The sequence below is a fragment of the Cervus elaphus genome, chromosome 12 (genome assembly GCF_910594005.1).
Source record: "Cervus elaphus chromosome 12, mCerEla1.1, whole genome shotgun sequence".
Lineage (NCBI taxonomy): Eukaryota > Metazoa > Chordata > Mammalia > Artiodactyla > Cervidae > Cervus > Cervus elaphus.
The window spans coordinates 14,904,740-14,922,017 of NC_057826.1; the positions used below are offsets into that span (position 1 = coordinate 14,904,740).

A 17,278-nucleotide genomic window follows, 5' to 3' on the forward strand; every position below is an offset into this window, starting at 1 on the left:
GGCTTCTTAGAAGGAATTCCTGGGACTTCCCTGATGACCTAGTGGTTAAGACTCTGCCATGCAATGCAGGGGACAAGGGTTTGACCCCTGGTTAGGGAATTAAGGTTCCATGTGCTCTGGAGCAACCAAGCCCGCTCACTGCAACTATCGAGCTTGCGCACTCCGAAGCCTGAGTGCCACAACTAGAGAGTGTGCGTGTCACTGTGACTGAAGCCCAGGTGCGTTGGAGCCCTCACGACACAGCTAGAGAGTCTGTGACCCACAGTGAGAGATCCCACACGATGCAATGGCTATCTCACGTACCACAGCCGAGACCCAACACAGCTAAATACATCTTTTAAAACAGAATGAATTCCTGTATAACCAAAGAGACTGGATTCTCTCCCCCCCCGCCCCCCGCAACCAACCACTTGATTATTTACTAGCTGTGTGGCCTTGGGCAAATCACTTGAACTCAGTTGCACTAGATCAGTCATGGCAAAAAGCTGTCAGCTACGCCACCACCCTCCATTTCCTGGTCTGTGGCAGACATTGCTAATCAATCATGGCACTCTTGCCTACTGATCCCGGGTTCTGCCTAAGCTTTTCAATCACACATTCTAGGCAGTTGCCCCACACCCTAGAGCTGACAGTTCACCTAAAAGCAGTTTGCCATCCCAGAGCCAGCTCACTGTACTCAAAAGTCCAGTCCAGCAGAATCCAAGACCAACATGGGGAAGGCAGATTAGGAATGCATCTTTACAGTAGCAGGTTAAGAAAACACGTTTTTTTTTAAAAAAAAATTCACACAGAAGTGAAAGCCATAAAGGAAAAGACTGATACATCCAATTTACTAAAATCACTAACTTCTGTCCATCAAAGGACTCCATAAAGAGAAGAAAGCTATAAATGAGATTTTTATAATACCAACAAATGCAAAAATGACTAATAAAATGGCCAGAATATATGGAAAAATTGGGGACAGGCTCACGGAGCACAGCCCTGTGCTGGGAAACATTGAGGGTGGGAGGAGAAGGGGATGACAGAAGATGAGATGGTTGGATGGCATCACTGACTCAATGGACATGCGTTTGAGCAAGCTCCGGGAGATGGTAAAGGACAGGGAAGCCTGGTGTGCTGCAGTCTGTGGGGTCACAAAGAGTTGGACACAACTGAGCAACTGAACAACAAGAGCAGCATATTGTCTATGGCTGTGTTCCCATTACAACAGCGGAGTTAAATAGACAGAGACCTTTTGGCCCACAAATGTATGTATCCGGCTGACTCCTATAATACAGAAGTGAAAATAAATGAATTACAGAACCACGCAACAAGAAGCATTCATCTCAGAAATACTGACTAAAATAACCAAGATGCAGAAGAACACGTATAGCATAACTTCATTTAAAACTAAAAACACGATATGATTCAAGATACAAACCTACGATAAAACTACAAAGAAAGGCAAGGAAAAATAATGTGAAATCAAGATAATAGCTGCCCTTGAAAGTAATGAATGGGGGCTCAGACACAGAGGAAACCTCAAAATTAAGGGTAAAATTTTTTTCTTAGACAGCATGGACAGTACCAGTATTTTCCCTACTTTACGTGTGTTTTTGGCCAATAACAATGCCTGTCCTTTAAAATATGTTCTTTTCTTTTTCCATACTGACACAGTTTTAGTTGGACACATGGTAGTCCCAGCTAAAGACTACAATTCCCAGACATCCTAGCACAGATATGTGGCCATGTGACTAGATTCCACCAATGGGTTGTAAATGGAAGGAACTTGTTCCACTCTGGCTCCTGCCATTGGAATGATTTGATGTAGGGTTTTCTTCCTTTTGGTTGTCTGGGAGATGGGGATAACTGGGTCCACAAGTGGAAACCACTTGCTAAGGATGGTAAAGCTGCCTAAACAGTCCTGGATCACCCTTGACTCTCTCGACTATTTTATTTAATGAGAAAGAATTAAAATTCCATCTAGCTTAAGTCTGAGATTTTTGTTTTGAGGGAGGCAGTCTCTTCGTATAGAAGTTTAGACGTAACCAATATAATATACTGTAAGTATTTTTCTGGATCTACTCAATGCTTACTTTTTATGGGACTGTTTTGCTTGTTTTTGTTTGTTTTTATTTTTAAAGTGGATGGATATAGTAAGTGCTGTCAACTCTTCAGGAAAGTTTCACTGAGAAAGGCAGCAGGGTAAGATAGCAGTAGCTGAACAGAGATGAAGTTTGGATCAAAGTACAGTTATGAAAGTGCAAGTCGCTCAGTTGTGTCCAATTCTTTGCAACCCCATGGACTATATAGTCCATGGAATTCTCCAGGCCAGAATACTGGAGTGGGTAGCCCATCCCTTCTCCAGCAGATCTTCCTGACTCAGGAATCAAACAGGGGTCTGCATTGAAGGCAGATTCTTTACCAGCTGAGCTACCAGGGAAGCCCTAAGTACAGTTGTGGGCTTTTTAAATTAAATTTTGTTTCTGTGCTGATGAAAATGACCCAGCAGTGAGGAAGGGTGTGATGGGGCTGGAAGCAGACATGATACTATAGGAGTGAAGTCCCTGATAAAGAGGAATGCCATTTAGAGCAGAGGTGGGGAGACTGACTTTTGATAGGAATAGAAACACCTCTAACAAGACTGAAGATGGAAAACAAGTGGGAAGGTTTGTGGATTCAACAGCAGGAAGTTTAGAAATTCCCTACTTAACTGTTTCTATTTTCTAAAGCAAATATGAAGCAAGGTCATCAGCCAAGGAGCAGGGAGGGAGGGAGGCTACAGGAGATTCAAAACTGCCCTCTGGAACATGGAAGAAATCAATGATTTAGCACAGTGTGGAGTCTCTCAAATCAATGACTGACATCTTATTTTGTGGTACAACTCTAGGGGCTTTCCCTGGTGAATGGGGAGCAAGATGAATCAGGCACTATTAACATTTCCCTTTCACAGAGGAGGAGAGGGAGGCTTAAGAAGTAAATCACCCAAGGAGTTGATAAATGTGCTACTGGGGTTTTACAGGGTCTATATGACCATTGAACCTGTTATCAAATGTCCGATGAGCCAAAGCCCTGAATGAACAGTAATAAGAGCTCAGCACAGACAAGACCATCTTCTGTGACTTCATTCAATCCACAGTTCCTCAACCAGAGTCATCAAGTCATCGAGCCTGAGTGGCCCAAGGTGTGAGGCCACATGGGAAGATATTGGGAGCCATCAGCTAGCTGCGTGTGCCTCTGCATGTGTGCCTGTAGGGTGGGAAGTGGTTCAGGGCGATACAAACATCCATCAGAGTTCTTGTGCTCTAGTTCAAAACTGTTCTCTGAAGTGCTCAAGAGTTGTTTTGTTTCAGAACACTAATGTATTTTAGAAAAGAAAGAGAATTTTTAAAGGCAAGTCATCTCTCATCCTCTTTCTTCATTCATAGGGCCAGAGAAGTGGTATTTCTGGCATGGGCTAGAGGCAGGAGACTCTATAAATACAAAGCCATTAAATCCCATGCAGGGGGAACCTGATCGGGGCTGCCTTTTAATTTCCTGACATGAGTTGGCCACTAACCCAATTACCCAGAATCCCTGGAGGAGCCCTCTGCCTTCCCGACAAGCACAAAGAGAGTGAGAGCGTATTGCATGGACGGCAGCCCAGCTTTCACGGAAATCAAATATCTTTCAGAAAACACTTGGGGAAAGGCAGGCCAGGGGCTGAGGGGAGGAGGAAATGGGGCGGGCCTGGGAGGCTGGGGGCCTGAGGGAGGTAAAGTGAGGTGAGGAGAAGGAGAAGTTTGCAGGGACAATCTGTGCAGGGTGATTTGCTGAATTTCCAGATGTGGGGGCGGGGGGCTGGGGTGCTGTGAAATGCAGCAAATGGTTTTCCAGGTTCTCCTGGCTTAGGGGCCATCAGGCCACACCCTCGCCCATCAGGGGAGACTGTCTCCATGGTCCTCCCAAGGGAGCCCCTCTCATCCTCATTTTAGACCCCAGATGGGGTCCGCCCAAGGCAGATGCCTCCTCCAAGACCCCTGCCAGCAAATTCAGGAAGAGAATCAGGGCAACTGGACACCAATATGCCACGCCTAACACAGTGGTTAGATTGCCGAAAAGTTGAGCACAAAACGAGATTATGTTTGAATCTAATACTGTTTTAATGTGCCAGGGAAGCTGACCTCTTAAAGCCAGCCCGCAGCGGATCTTACTAAGTTGTCCCATCTGGGCCTCACCTTGGCCTGGTGATGGAGAACAGGTTTCAGCATCAACACCCCTGCTCCACAGATGAGGAAACAGGTGTGTGAGAAACAATAGACAGGGCAAGGACACCTCAGAGTCAGGAGAGGATGTGGGCACCAACTCCTAGCCCAGAGCAGATTTTGTATTTGGTTTCTCATAAAGAGAATCATAACCCTTTTCCCTGAAGACACAGATTTTCAAACACTGGGTTAAAGTGAGACAGACCCTTGGACATCACCTAGGTTCCACAGCTGAAGCTTCTAGAGCCAACAGCAGCCTCGAGGCAGAGGCTGAGCCAAAGAAAGCCCCACTTCTGACTTCCCTAGCAGGTGCTAGGCGCCCCCCGCCCCCCAAATCATGCGGCAACCTCTCAGGTCATTTTACTTAAGAAAAGAAAGGCTGTAAAAGGCAATCAGAGCTGCTAGATAGAAGAGGGAAATGGGTGGGGAGGAGGGGGAAGGTGGCCTTCCATTCTCCACTTCCCCGGGCCCCTCCCCCAGAAGACCCAAGAGCCCAGAGCCTGGCTCCCCAGCGCCCGAGGCCCACCATGGAGCCTTGAAGATGGCAGGCCATCTCGGGGAAGACTGGAGTTTGCATTTCAGGGTCAGGTCAAATTCTGAAAGGAGACAGAGGGAGGCAAGGAGTCTGAGCAGACTCTGGGGACCTGGGCTCCCTGCTCATGGTGGGGGCCAAGGTGGAGGGGGGTGGGGGACGGCACCCCTAAACAAAAGCAGGAGCCAGGGCAGCTGCCAAGAGCTACTGCCTGGCAGAGACCCAGGCTCGGCAATAAGGTACGTTCCTCTTAAGGGGCCGGTCCCCGTGGAGCTCCCAATCCCAGCATCTTGCCAAAGCTCGGTACTGTGGGACGAGCTCAATGAGCTAAGTGGAAGCCTTGGAGCCTCTGTGTCACTTTCCCCCGCCAACTGTGGGGGCAGGGCAAGGCCGGGGAGGGGAGTGTTCTAGGGTCCGCGCCTCCTCCTGGGACCCAAGCTCCTGAGGGACCTCGGGCCGGACCCCGGGAAGCTCATCTAACACATGCTCCCAGCTTCTGCCAGCAGCTTCAGACACCCACTCTGCATGTGATCTCAGGTCCATGCTCCCCCCACCCCCCAGCATCCCAGGCCAGCATCCTGGGGCACACAGCATCCATCTCACTCCTCTTAAATGGCTGGGCTGCTGTTGTTGATGGATTGAGCCCTTGGCTGTCTGCTTCCTGGCCTGTGTGGATTACCCTCATCATTCCCCCTTTCTGGAGGCCACTAGGAAGTACCCCAACTCTCTTCCTATCACGGGGTAGTCCCTAAAAAAACCCTGTTCAAGGGTTGCCAGGTGGTCCGGGGGTTGAGCGGCCATCCCCACTTTTTCCTTATCTCTCCGTCCCTGGGACTGGCAGCCTACCCAAACCCTGACCTGTGCTGTGGGGAGGAGACACAGCGGAGCACGGGGAAGCTCCAGACCCTAGGCTCCGGGATGCCCACCCCTCAGACCAGCATGAGTCCTTACAGAACTCGGTTTTGTCCCCCTTCAAATTCAGGAGTATATTGACAGCAATTAGCTTCCTTCAGCTCCCAGTTCTTCAGATGCTGTGAAATATGCCAAGAAAGGCTATACACCCCACCCAGGAAAGGCTGCTGGACATTTGGTCCCCAGCTTGAGTCAGGATCCTCACACCAGCTTCCCAGAACATCCTTACAAACTTAAGAGCAAGGAGTCTCTCCAAGGCTGAGAAAGCCTCTGGTTGGTTCCTAGCAGGATGCAGGAGACCAGTGCTAAGGCACGCCTCTGTGGACATTTATTCACAGTTTCCTCATCTGTGAACCCCAAGATGCTCTGGAGGAGCAGAAAGAACCTGGTGCAGAAATCAGGGGACCTGGTTCAGGCACTAGCTTGAGTCCCCCACCCCCCAACGGAGGGGTGGACCAAAATTGGGTAGAATCAAATAAATAGACAAGTCTTTCAGCAGGTCCAGTGCAGCCTCTTTTTAAAAATCTAGGAAGAGGACTGACTTTTTGGTCGATTCCTCCACTCCCACTTTGCAGAGCAGCTGGCCTGTGAGTTCGAGTTGAGTGGCCTTCTCCATCTCAAAAGCGTTACATGAAGCAACGAGTAAGACACGCAGTTTAAAAGTTGATGAGACATATCGACACCGGGGTTGTGGAAGAACTGGGCTGACCTGAGGTGAAGGAGGAGCCCAGATTGGAAGACAGAGGGAGGGATCCCCAATTTCCACATCACAACAGTGTCCAAGTCATCCTACGGACAAAGCACCTTAAATTTGGGCCCTCGAAGAGGCTGGGAGAAGGGCCTTGGGCTCCTCAAGGCTGGGCTATAGAAGCCTCTCCCAGCGAGGGCCTGCATTCCAGTCCCCTTCCCTTCTAGCCCCTCGGGATCAGATCATCTGGTCATCAGCACACAGTTTTTTTCCTGCCTCCTCCCATTTCTGGAAGGATCCCAGGGCCCCACATCACAAAAGCTAATCTGTAAGAATTGTCCCCTTGAAAGCGGTGGAAGGAAAGAAACACACAGACACACACATGCACACAGACACACACACACACGCACACAGACACATAGACACACACACACAGACACACACACACACACACACACAGACACACACTCACAGACACACACACACACACATGCACACAGACACACACACACACAGCCACACACACACACACCCCATTTCCAAGTATGCTACTCGGTGAGCGTCATCAGCCTGAGCAGGTGGATGGAGAAGGTGGTGAAGAGACCAAGAGCCATGCTGTCCTAATAACGAGAAGCACAGTCACTTTAAATTTTCTACTCACCACCCTAAAGAAGGTTAAAAAGAAGCTGGTGATGTCAACATCATAATATGTTTGTTTAACCCAGTATACCCTGATTATCATCATTTCAACATGTAATCATTTTAAAAATTATTACTGCCATATTTCACAGGCCTTTTCACCATCCTGGTAAGTCTTCTGAGTCTGGGGTGTGTTTTACACTTAGAAGGTGTGGCTCGTGCTGCCGCGTTGGATGGCGCGGCGCTAGAGGAGAAACAGAGGCACAGGACAGAGGAAGGAAAGGGGGAGGGCAGGGGACAGGGGCGGAGGAACACACTTGCCGGGTGACGGCCACGTCCGTCCGGGGCACCTGCCGAAGCAGAGGCTGACCCTGGCAGGTGAAGAGCACGGACTAGTCATCCTCGGCCTTAAAGTCTCTGCACCCCAACACTCCATGGGCCACTGAGCATCTCAAGCCTTCCTTCCCCGGGAGGAGAGACAGGGTGCTTGTTCCCGAGGAGAGCCTTTCCCAGCAGCACCAAGCCAGCTGTCTAAGGGCCGAGTGGGGCTGTGATTCCCCAAAGGACCCTTGGTGGAGAATTTCCAACCCCCTGCTTCCCAAACCCCGCTCCCGAGGGCGTGGAGGACTCTGCAGAGGCTGGGGGGTGCACACCCGCCTGCAGGGTGGGTGAGATGGCAACCCCGGGGACAGGGCCTTCACCTGGGCTGCAGGGAGAGACCTGTGTCTGGGCGCTGCCCGGGGAGCACGTCCAGAGCTTGCCGGCATCTCCCGGGGGGTCTGAGCCTCGCCAGGGAAGGTGAGCTCACCTGGGGCCTGGGCCTCGGCGTGGCCCCGTGTGGCCGAAGTGGGGCTCTTACCTTCCTTCAGCATCCCCACTTTGAGGCATTTCATGAAGCGACAGGCCTGGCACGACTTGCGCCTCCGTTTCGTGATCTCACACTCGTTGGTGGCTGGGCAGCTGTACTCGATGTTGCCTGGAAGCAGACACAGACGTGTTGCCGGGTGCATCCGGGCCCGCCGCTCCAACCCGCCAGCCACAGGCTAGATGGGGATTCACTGACCAGCTCACCGCTCCCCACCCCCACCCCCGAGGTTCCCACGGAGCAGTGGCTTTCAAAGGATGAAGTGCTCCGAGGCACTTTTCAGGGTGTTTCCAACTCTCTTAAACACAGAGACCCCAGAGTCAGAGGTCAGGTCAGCCAGGCAGCCACAGCTTTGAAGAACGGTCACCTAGTTTCAAACAAGCTCAGCACAAGATGTGAGGTTTTTTTTAATTAAAAAAAATTTTTTTTGACACACACGCGGTGCTCTATTTATTTATGGCTGCGCTGGGTCTCCATTGCTGCATGGGTTTCTCTAGTTGAGGCCAGCGGGGGCTACTCCCTAGCTGCGGTGCAGACTTCTCATGGCTGTGGGCATGTGAGATGGCTTTCTCTTATTGCAGAGCACAGGCTCTAGGCCGGTGGGGCTCAGTCATTCTGGCGCAAGGGCTCAGTAGTTGTAGCTCGCGGACTTAGGTGCCCCGCAGCACGTGGAATCCTCCTAGACCACGGCTTGAATCCGTGTCCCCTGCACCGCCAGATGGACTGTCCTCCACTGTGTCACCAGGGAAGCCCGGGTCACCCACAGTCTTGAAGCCACCACTGACCTGGGACCTCAAAACTCACTGAGCTGACGTTTTATCCAAGGCAGAGAAATTTTATCCCACTGCTGATTGGCCCTCTGCCCTCCAGCCTGGGCCCCAACTCATGGGAAAAGCTTCTTGGCAGCTCTGAGCCCACAGGGGCCAGGGGCCTGCCTCCCACATCCCACGGCCGAGGCCCAGGCCACCCAGCTTGGCTGACCTTGAGAAAAATCACTTTTCTCTCTCTCACTGAGTCACAGTTTCCTCATCTGCAAAACAGTTGTAATAACTGCTAAACGAAGGATCAAGCAAGACCATGGACGTAAAACTGCTTTAAAAATTGTAAAGCACGATTCAACGGAAGCTGGTGAATTTATAAGCACAGTTCCTTGCTGCAGAGGGAATTTGCGGTTAATTTTCCATGTCACCCCTTAAATGGGTGATAATGATGAGTTCCATGAACCTGGCCCTGTGCTGCGGAGGCTGTGAGCCCTGAAAAGACAAGGTGTGCTGTTCACCACGTCATCGAGATGGCCTGAAATCAGCTCCTGCCGCAAAGAAGGCAGGCAAGACAAACCTTCGGAAAGAACGACCTACCAAACACTCACAGCAATTCCATGAAGTAGGTGCTCACACCATCCCCAGTTTACAGATGAGAAACTGGAGGTTTCCAGAGTGGTTCTGAGCCATGGAATTGTATAAGTCTTGCTCAAGATGAAAGTGAAAGTGTCTGACTCATTCGAGACCCCATGGACTGTAGCCTGCCAGGCTCCTCTGCCCATTGGGATTCTCCAGGCAAGACTACTGGAGCGGGTTGTCATTCCCTCCTCCAGGGGATCTTCCCGACCCAGGGATTGAACCCTGGTCTCCCGCATTGCAGACAGACTCTTTACCGTCTGAGACAATGAACTGATTTTCAAATGCTCTGGGAAGGCCACTATTCCTCTTCAGGCCTCTTCCCGGGAGGGCTGACAGCACGATTGGGAGAGGCCGCAGCTGCCTTTCTTCTTATTTTTTTTGTTGTTGTTCATCATGAATTTTTTGGCATCAGTTCTTATATTTATTTATTTTTTGGCCACTTCCCCTGACATGTAGGATCTTAGTTCCCCAACCAGAGATCCAACTCATGCTCCCTGGACTGGAAGCATGAAGTCTTAACCCCTGGGCCACCAGGGCAGTCCCTGGAGCTGCCTTTCTAACATTGGGGTGCAGCCTCTGTCCCGAACACCCTCCCCGCTCCACATTCATCTCACAAATGTGCACTGTGCAGCCGCGTAACAAGCCTCGAGGCCTAAGGAAAGGCGATGATGGGGCTTTGGGCAGGTGCAGGAAGGGAGTGGAATTGTCAGAGAGGCGGGGCAGACAGGCACGAGGAAGATACAGTATAGGATGGCGGGCTGCGGGGAGCCACGGTGGGCCGCGGGGGGGCCGGCGGTGGGATGCAGTGGGCCGCGGGGGGCCGCAGTGGAACACAGCGGGGGGAGGGCGCGGGGGGCCCGCGGTGGGACGCAGGGAGCCGTGGGGGCCCGCAGTGGACCGAAGAGCTGTTCTGTGTTTATTTTGCCTCCTCAGCACCCGTCCCCCTTCCCAGTCGATGCAGTCTGCTTGAGTCTGGTTTTCAGAGAACAGACTCTGAACTGGTACAAACCGTCCACCCCACCCCCACCCAGGTGCCACCTCCTCATGGAGCAGGGATAAGTAATGCCCATCACACCACCTGCCCGGCTCTCCCTCTGGAACCCAGCTCGCCCAGCAAGGATGCTGCCTGGCACAGAGCAGCCTCCGAAAGGCCACATCCAGCCCATGACAGGGCTCAAAAGGGCAACTCCCAGGCCTGCCTGTCCTCGGAATCTCCCACACATAACTCCTCCATTTTAGCAGTAATAATAGCCACCTTTATTGTGCACCTACTATGTGCTCCCTCCATCCTCACGATGACCCTCTGGGACCCACCGGTGCTCCATTTCACAGATCAAGACACTGAGACCCAGGGAGTGGAAGTGAGCTACCCGAGGCCACACAGAGCCCCTGTGCCACCCCTGCACCCCACAAGGAGCTTGAGGACCTCAGACAGGCCCCTGCACCAACCTAGTAACTGAGGTCTAGAGGAAGGGGGGACTGAGGTCTCAGTCTCCCCATGAGTCCCATGTGTCATCCACTTTGACACGTTGCATTTGGAAACCACTTACTATTGGATTTTTTGAGAACAAGCATAAACCATTTCTACCACCAAAAAATGCTTTGAGTAATGGCATTGAATGAGTGAAACTTGCTCAGCTGTGTCTGACTCTTAGCGACCCCATGGACTGTAACCCACCAGGTTCCTCCATCCATGGAATTCTTTAGACAAGAATACTGGAGTGGGTTGCCATTTCCTTCTCCAGGGGATCTTCTCGACCCAGGGATTGAACCCAGGTCTCCTGCGTTGTAGGCAGATTCATTATTGTCTGAGCCACCAAGGAAGCCCCCCCAAGTAATGACATTACTGAGTCCCAATTACAAGGTGCCTAATATACAGAGTACTCACCACAGCTCAGTGAGGCTTCTGAGCCTCATTTTTCACCAGTAAGAAAACAGGCTCACAGATGTCTATGTGCCTGGAGCACCTTACAGATCCCTCTCATTCTTTTTTTTTTTTTTGGCTCCAGTATACAGCATGCGGGATCCTAGTTCCCTAACCAGAGATCGAACCTGCGCCCCCTGCATTGGAAGCATAAAGTCTTAACCACTAGACCATCAGGGAAATCCCCCTCTTTCTCATTCTTAAGTCCAGCCAGCACCATCTTTCTGTGGGGAGGGGGTCTGGAGGTCATCCTCTGTGGAGGATAGGAGGTAAAGAGAAGAAAGAGTCTGTGTGCCCCTCCCTTCTATGACCTGACCCTAATCATCTCATAGGTAACTTGTGTAACTTCAGGGGAAATAATTTCAGTATTCACATAAGCATAATAAACTTCAAAGAGAAACAGGGAAGGGATAAATTAGGAGCTTGGGATGAACAGATACAAACTGGTATATATAAAACAGACAACAAGGACCTGGGTATAGCCCAAAGGAATATGTTCAATACCCTGTAATAACCTATAATGGAAAAGAATCTGAAAAAGGATATATTTATGTAGAACAATCACTTTGCTGTATGGCAGAAATTAACACATTGTGAAAAAGAGAGAAAGAAAGGAGGAAACCCCATACATAAGCCAATTATCTGTCCTGGCTTAGAAGGCTCTGCAGAATTTGTCCCTGGCCTCTAGCCCACTCCCCCACCTCACCTCCAGCCTCACCTTCCCCACTGCTCTATGAAACTATCAGTTCCTGGATCTCAGGGACCTCCTAGACCCCTAGGCCTTTGCGCCTTAGAACAAGCCCACCCTGCTCCCTCCACCTCCTCGCCTCGCGCCCCGTGGGAAGGTGCTCCTTCTGTCCATCACCCGGATCACCACTGTCTCCTTCTCCCAGACCACTCCTCCCCATAGTCCCCGTGCCTGGCACACAGTAGGCGTTAGGAAGCGGCTGCAGTTCTGCTTTTCATATGTTGCATCTTTCACTTTCCCAACAATGCTGCTAGTGAACACCTCCCCATCCTAGTAATGAAAAGGTTGAGGCTCTGGTTCTGCTCTGTTCCAGTGGGCTCTGTGCACGGGGCCTGGGGCATGGGGACTCGGGCCACCTTGAGATGTCACTTCCAGGCAGCTAAGTGTTTGCATTTACTAGTCTCAGCCCCTCGGCCAGCCCTGTCAATCCCTTGAAGGACAGGTCTTGGGTTTCTCGGGGTTGTCACTCTAGCCTGGGGTCAATAAGTGTCTGTTGATTTGGTACCGGTGTACTCCCTTGACAAGAGACTAAGCATTAACAACAAGAACCTAGAGATGTTCTTGACCCTGTGTGTGTGTGTGTGTGTGTGTGTGTGTGAGAGAGAGAGAGAGAGAGAAATCTAATTTTATTTATTTATTTTTGTTCCCTTCAATTTGTTTTATGGCCCCAGCGGCTGGCTGCCAGCAAACCCAGGCTGGTGGCCTTGCCTTGTAATTTCTCTAAGTGCCTTCTCGATAAAGTGATGAGATTAATTCATCAGAATTCCTGTGGTCTCTGGAGGGCAGTCTAGGAGAGCACAGGAGCAGGGAGGGACACACACACACACACACACACACACTCACTCACACACACACTCATCATGGCTGAGGGGTGGCAGGGTTGGGGGTGGGCTCTCCCAGGACAGGGACACGGCCAGCATCTAGAATAAATTCAGCGTTCTAACTTGGGAGTGTGCCCAGCATAGGCGCATGCAGACTCCACCTCAGGCAAAATCACTCGACTTCTCTGGGCCCCAGTTTTCTCATCTGTCAAATGGGCACAGTATGTTCCCATCTCCTAAAGTCCTTTGGATTCAGGGACAGAAAGCACATCAAGGGCTTGGTGAAGTGCACACACTGGGTAGCAAGCAATCAAAGTGAACATGCTCATTTTTACACCCATCAGGGCTGTCAGGGTACATGTAGACAGAGGACTCCAGGGTGACACCTTTCTGGATGTCAGACCTGAGGCCAGCCACCCACTCTGACATCTAGGAACATGAGGACCGGTTCTCCCATGGATAGACCTCAGAGCTGATATTGTGTGTGTGCCTGTGGGAGAGAGCCAGGAACGATCTGGATTTTCAGTAAGACCTCGAGGTGAAGGGGGACCCTCCACCATCAACTCTCTTTGTGCCCCAGGAGATGGAAAAGCCCAGGGGCAACCCCATCAGCTGTCCTTAAACAGTTGCAGAAAAGCAGGTAAGTCCTCTCCGGGGGCTCAGGGATGGGGGGCTGCAGGGCTTAGTAGATAAACAGTTTTTGAGGAATTTATGGGCTCTGAGTCTGCTGGCTAACATCAGAGCCTGAATGGCCACCGTCTTCAGCTCTGGAGTGATGGGCTGGGCTGGTCCCACTCCCTCATTTATATGACTCCTGTGGGACAGAGATTATCCCTGCCATCTCGGCATGGTCTTCAGCTCTCCACCCTTCCCTCCTCCTTGCCCTCCAGCTGATGATCTGATTCATGCCGCTGGCTTCAGCTGACATAATTGGCAAGGACAAGGCAGCATCAAACTCTCACATCTACCTGCCTGCCGGATCCCTCCACCTGGAATTCCCGTGGATTTCTCATACTTCTCCAGCTGAAGCCATCCTCACCCAGACTTGCTCGTACTCTATCCCTTGTCTCAGCAAAGCCATCACTAAGCCACCTGCCACCTGGGTCAGAAACTGAGAGGGCATCATCGACGCATCCCTCTCTGTTACATCTAAGGTCTTTTTCATCCTATTTGCCTGATATTTCCTGCCTCCTTTCCCTTCTGCTGTAGCTCGTTTTCACGACCGTCATTTCTTGCCTCACCTTTAATGCACTTGCCTCCTTTTTTTGGTTGTGCCATTTGGCATATGGGCTGTTAGTTCCCCAACCAAGGACTGCTCTGTGCCCCCTGCAATGGAACTGCAGAGTCTTAACCACTGGACTGCCAGGGAGGTCCCTTCACTTGCCTCCTCTTATTTCCATGTCCTTTCCAGTCTCTCTTTGGATGAGGAAATGGCAACCCACTCCAGTATTTTTGCTGGAGAATTCCATGGACGGAGGAGCCCGGCGGGCTATAGTGCATGGGGTTGCAAAGAGTCAGACACGACTAAGCGACTATCACTCACTCACTTCCAGTCTCTCTACCCCCACACTGACCCTGGAGAGACGGTATTAACTTTCCTGTGCAAAATGCCTCACCGGACCTCTGGCTCATCACACGCACTGACACTTAATTCTGCAGGCCTTCCCAAGAGCCCACTCAAGGGCAGTCAGGGAGTGAGAACTATCACCAAAGAATGAAGGAAGTATTTAAAGAGCATCACTGAAACCAAAGAAGCCAGAGGGGATTCCAGATAAGAAATAAGCCCTTTGTACCACAGGACCTCAAAAGCCTCAGGTGTTGAAGACACAGCAGAAGATGGAGGGAGGTATGGGATTGAAAATGGGAATTTGCTGGAAGTCTGTATTTAAGAATAAGAATGGTTGGATGGCATCACCGACTTGATGGACATGGGTTTGGGTAGACTCTGGGAGTTGGTGTTGGACAGGGAGGCCTGGTGTGCTGCAGTCCATGGGGTCGCAAAGAGTCAGACACGACTGAGCGACTGAACTGAACTATATTTAAAGAGCACCACTTCATGTGGCCACCAAGAATCTCCCCACAGCCTGCACAAGAGAAACCAACTTAATCTCTAGAGATCATAAGAGAACCGGGACTCGGGAACATGAGGCTCAGCTGAGAGCAGAGGGAAGCTGAAGCTGAAAAGAGGATGATTGAATATTGCACACAAGTGAGACTACTCAGCTTCACTCTGCAAGCCCACTTCCAGAATCCTAGCAGGCAGGTGGACACTCCACCCACCATTCCCATCCTCCACCTCCTGCTCCCCAACCTGAAGTTGGGAAGAAGAAACAACATCAGGGGAAAGACCAGCAGATAAAAATAAGCCAAAGGAGAACTCCTTCTGTACTTTCTAATCCCTACTGGCCAAGGATTATTGCTACATTTTGGGAAAGCCTTCACTATAAAAACTAACCAGAATAAGCAGCAGGAAAAGCATGTGGAAAGAAACCAGGACAAGCAGAGTATTAAAACCTCTACAAGCAATCGTCAGTACACTATTGACTTGAAAAGGTGAAAATACTGTACTCAGGGATCCCCTGGAGAAGGAAGTGGCAACCCACTCCAGTATTCTTGCCTGGAGAATCCCGTGGGCAGAGGAGCCTGGTGGGATGCTGTCCATGGGGTCACACAGAGTCGGACACGACTGAAGCAACTTAGCAGCAGCAGCAGGGATTCCCAGGTGGCACAGTGGTAAAGAATCCACCTGCCAATCCACCTGCCAGGGGACATAGGGTTCGATCCCTTGTCCAGAAAGATCCCACATGCTGTGGAGCAACTAAGCCTGCATGCCACAGATTTTGAGCCTGTGCTCTAGAGCCCGGGAGCTGCAACCACTGAAGCCTGAGCACTTCAGAGCTTGTGCTTGGCAACAAGAGGAGTCACTGCCATGAGAAGCCCAAGGTCCACAACTAGAGCGTAGACCATGCTCGCCAAAACTAGAGGAAAGCCCACACAGAAACAAAGACCCAGTACAGCCAAAAATAAATTGATTAATTTAAAAAAATACTGTGCTCATGAAACAAGAACAGCACGCAATAAAAAGAAAATATAAAATGGAGGTCATAGAAATGAAAAATACAAAAAATTTTGGACAGTAGGCTAGAAAAGATGTAGGAATTAGAAGATTGATCCTGGAAGCTCAATATTCAACTCTTACAAGTTTTTAAAAGAGCAGACAGTGGAGAGGAAGTTATTATCAAGAGAGAAAGGGAGGAAGAGAAAGAGAGGAGGGATGAAAATGTTTAAGACCTAAAGAATATGTGTTGCTAGATCAAAAGGCCTGCTGAGAGTCCAAGCATGAATGAAAAAAGAACTTGAGAAAATTATAGAGGTGGAGAACAAATTAGTGACTGCAAGGTCAGGGAGGGGAGAAAAGGGAAGGTGGTGTGCTTGTAAATAAAAGGGTAGTGCCAGGAACTCTGTGTAATGGAACTCTTTTGTATCTTGACTGCATTGGTGGTCACAGGAATCTGCAGTAATAAGACTGCATAGAACACACATGCACATACACACACTAGTAAGTACAACTAGTAAAATCTCAATATGGTTGATGTTTATCAACGCCAATTTCCTGCTTGTGATATCTTGCTACTAAATATAGTTATGTTACATAACCCATATATGTTATGTCATACAGCTATGAACAGTTATGTACGGTACATATAGTTATGTAAGATGCTACCACTGGAAGAAACTGGATGTACACAGGATCTCTCTGTATTATTTTTTTTTTGTATTATTTCTTATAACTGCATGGGAATCTACAAGTACCTCAAAACAAAAAATTATAATAACAATACACATATAATAACAAAAGACCTACACACACAACATAGATTTTTTTTTTGTCATGGAAGACAAAAAGAGATCATAAAAACTTTCAGTGAGAGATTAAATACAAGGATCCAATCATAAAGGATCAAGAGTAAGATTGGTCATCACATCTCAGACCACAAGGTGGAAAAACTCTGTGCATACACAAATACACAGAACTCACGTGCATAGTCACCACTCTTCTTTTCTACTTAGGACTCATCATCTGACTTTGTTTAATTAGGTTGGTTATTGTCAGCTCTGTTCGCTGCTATTTTCCAACACTTAGGACCATACCTAAGAAAGAGTGAGGCCTCAATATATGCTTTCTAAGTGAATGAATCAAACTTCCTGACAACAGCACTAGAAGCTAGAAGACAGGGCAGCCATGGGGTCCAAATTCTGGGGAGAAATTAGTTTCAACTAGAATCTAATATATGGGTTGAAGGATTGAGTAAAGACATTTCCACACATCCAAGATGTCAACAATTTTACATGTGCTGTACCTTCTAGTGTAAGCCCCGCCTCAAAAGGGAAGGGCCAAAAAGAGGAGAGGTACAATCTGGAAAACAGAGGGTCCAACCAGGAAAAAGTCAAGGGGACATTCAGGAGGAATCGGCAGTAGGCAAACAGATTTAACCAAAAATGTGATATAACCACATTCAGACAAC

The 17,278-nt window shown here is 49.7% G+C and overlaps 1 protein-coding gene across 4 annotated transcripts in view; it reads right to left on the reverse strand.

Annotated features, from left to right (window-relative positions):
• ESRRB (estrogen related receptor beta) overlaps positions 1–17,278 on the reverse strand; it is a 182,255-nt gene that overhangs the window by 29,020 nt on the left and 135,957 nt on the right. For all 4 annotated transcript variants that reach the window (XM_043921170.1, XM_043921169.1, XM_043921172.1 and 1 more), the window contains one exon: positions 7,854–7,970. In XM_043921170.1, the coding sequence (XP_043777105.1) occupies positions 7,854–7,970 (117 nt within the window). The remainder of the gene's footprint in view (positions 1–7,853; positions 7,971–17,278) is intronic.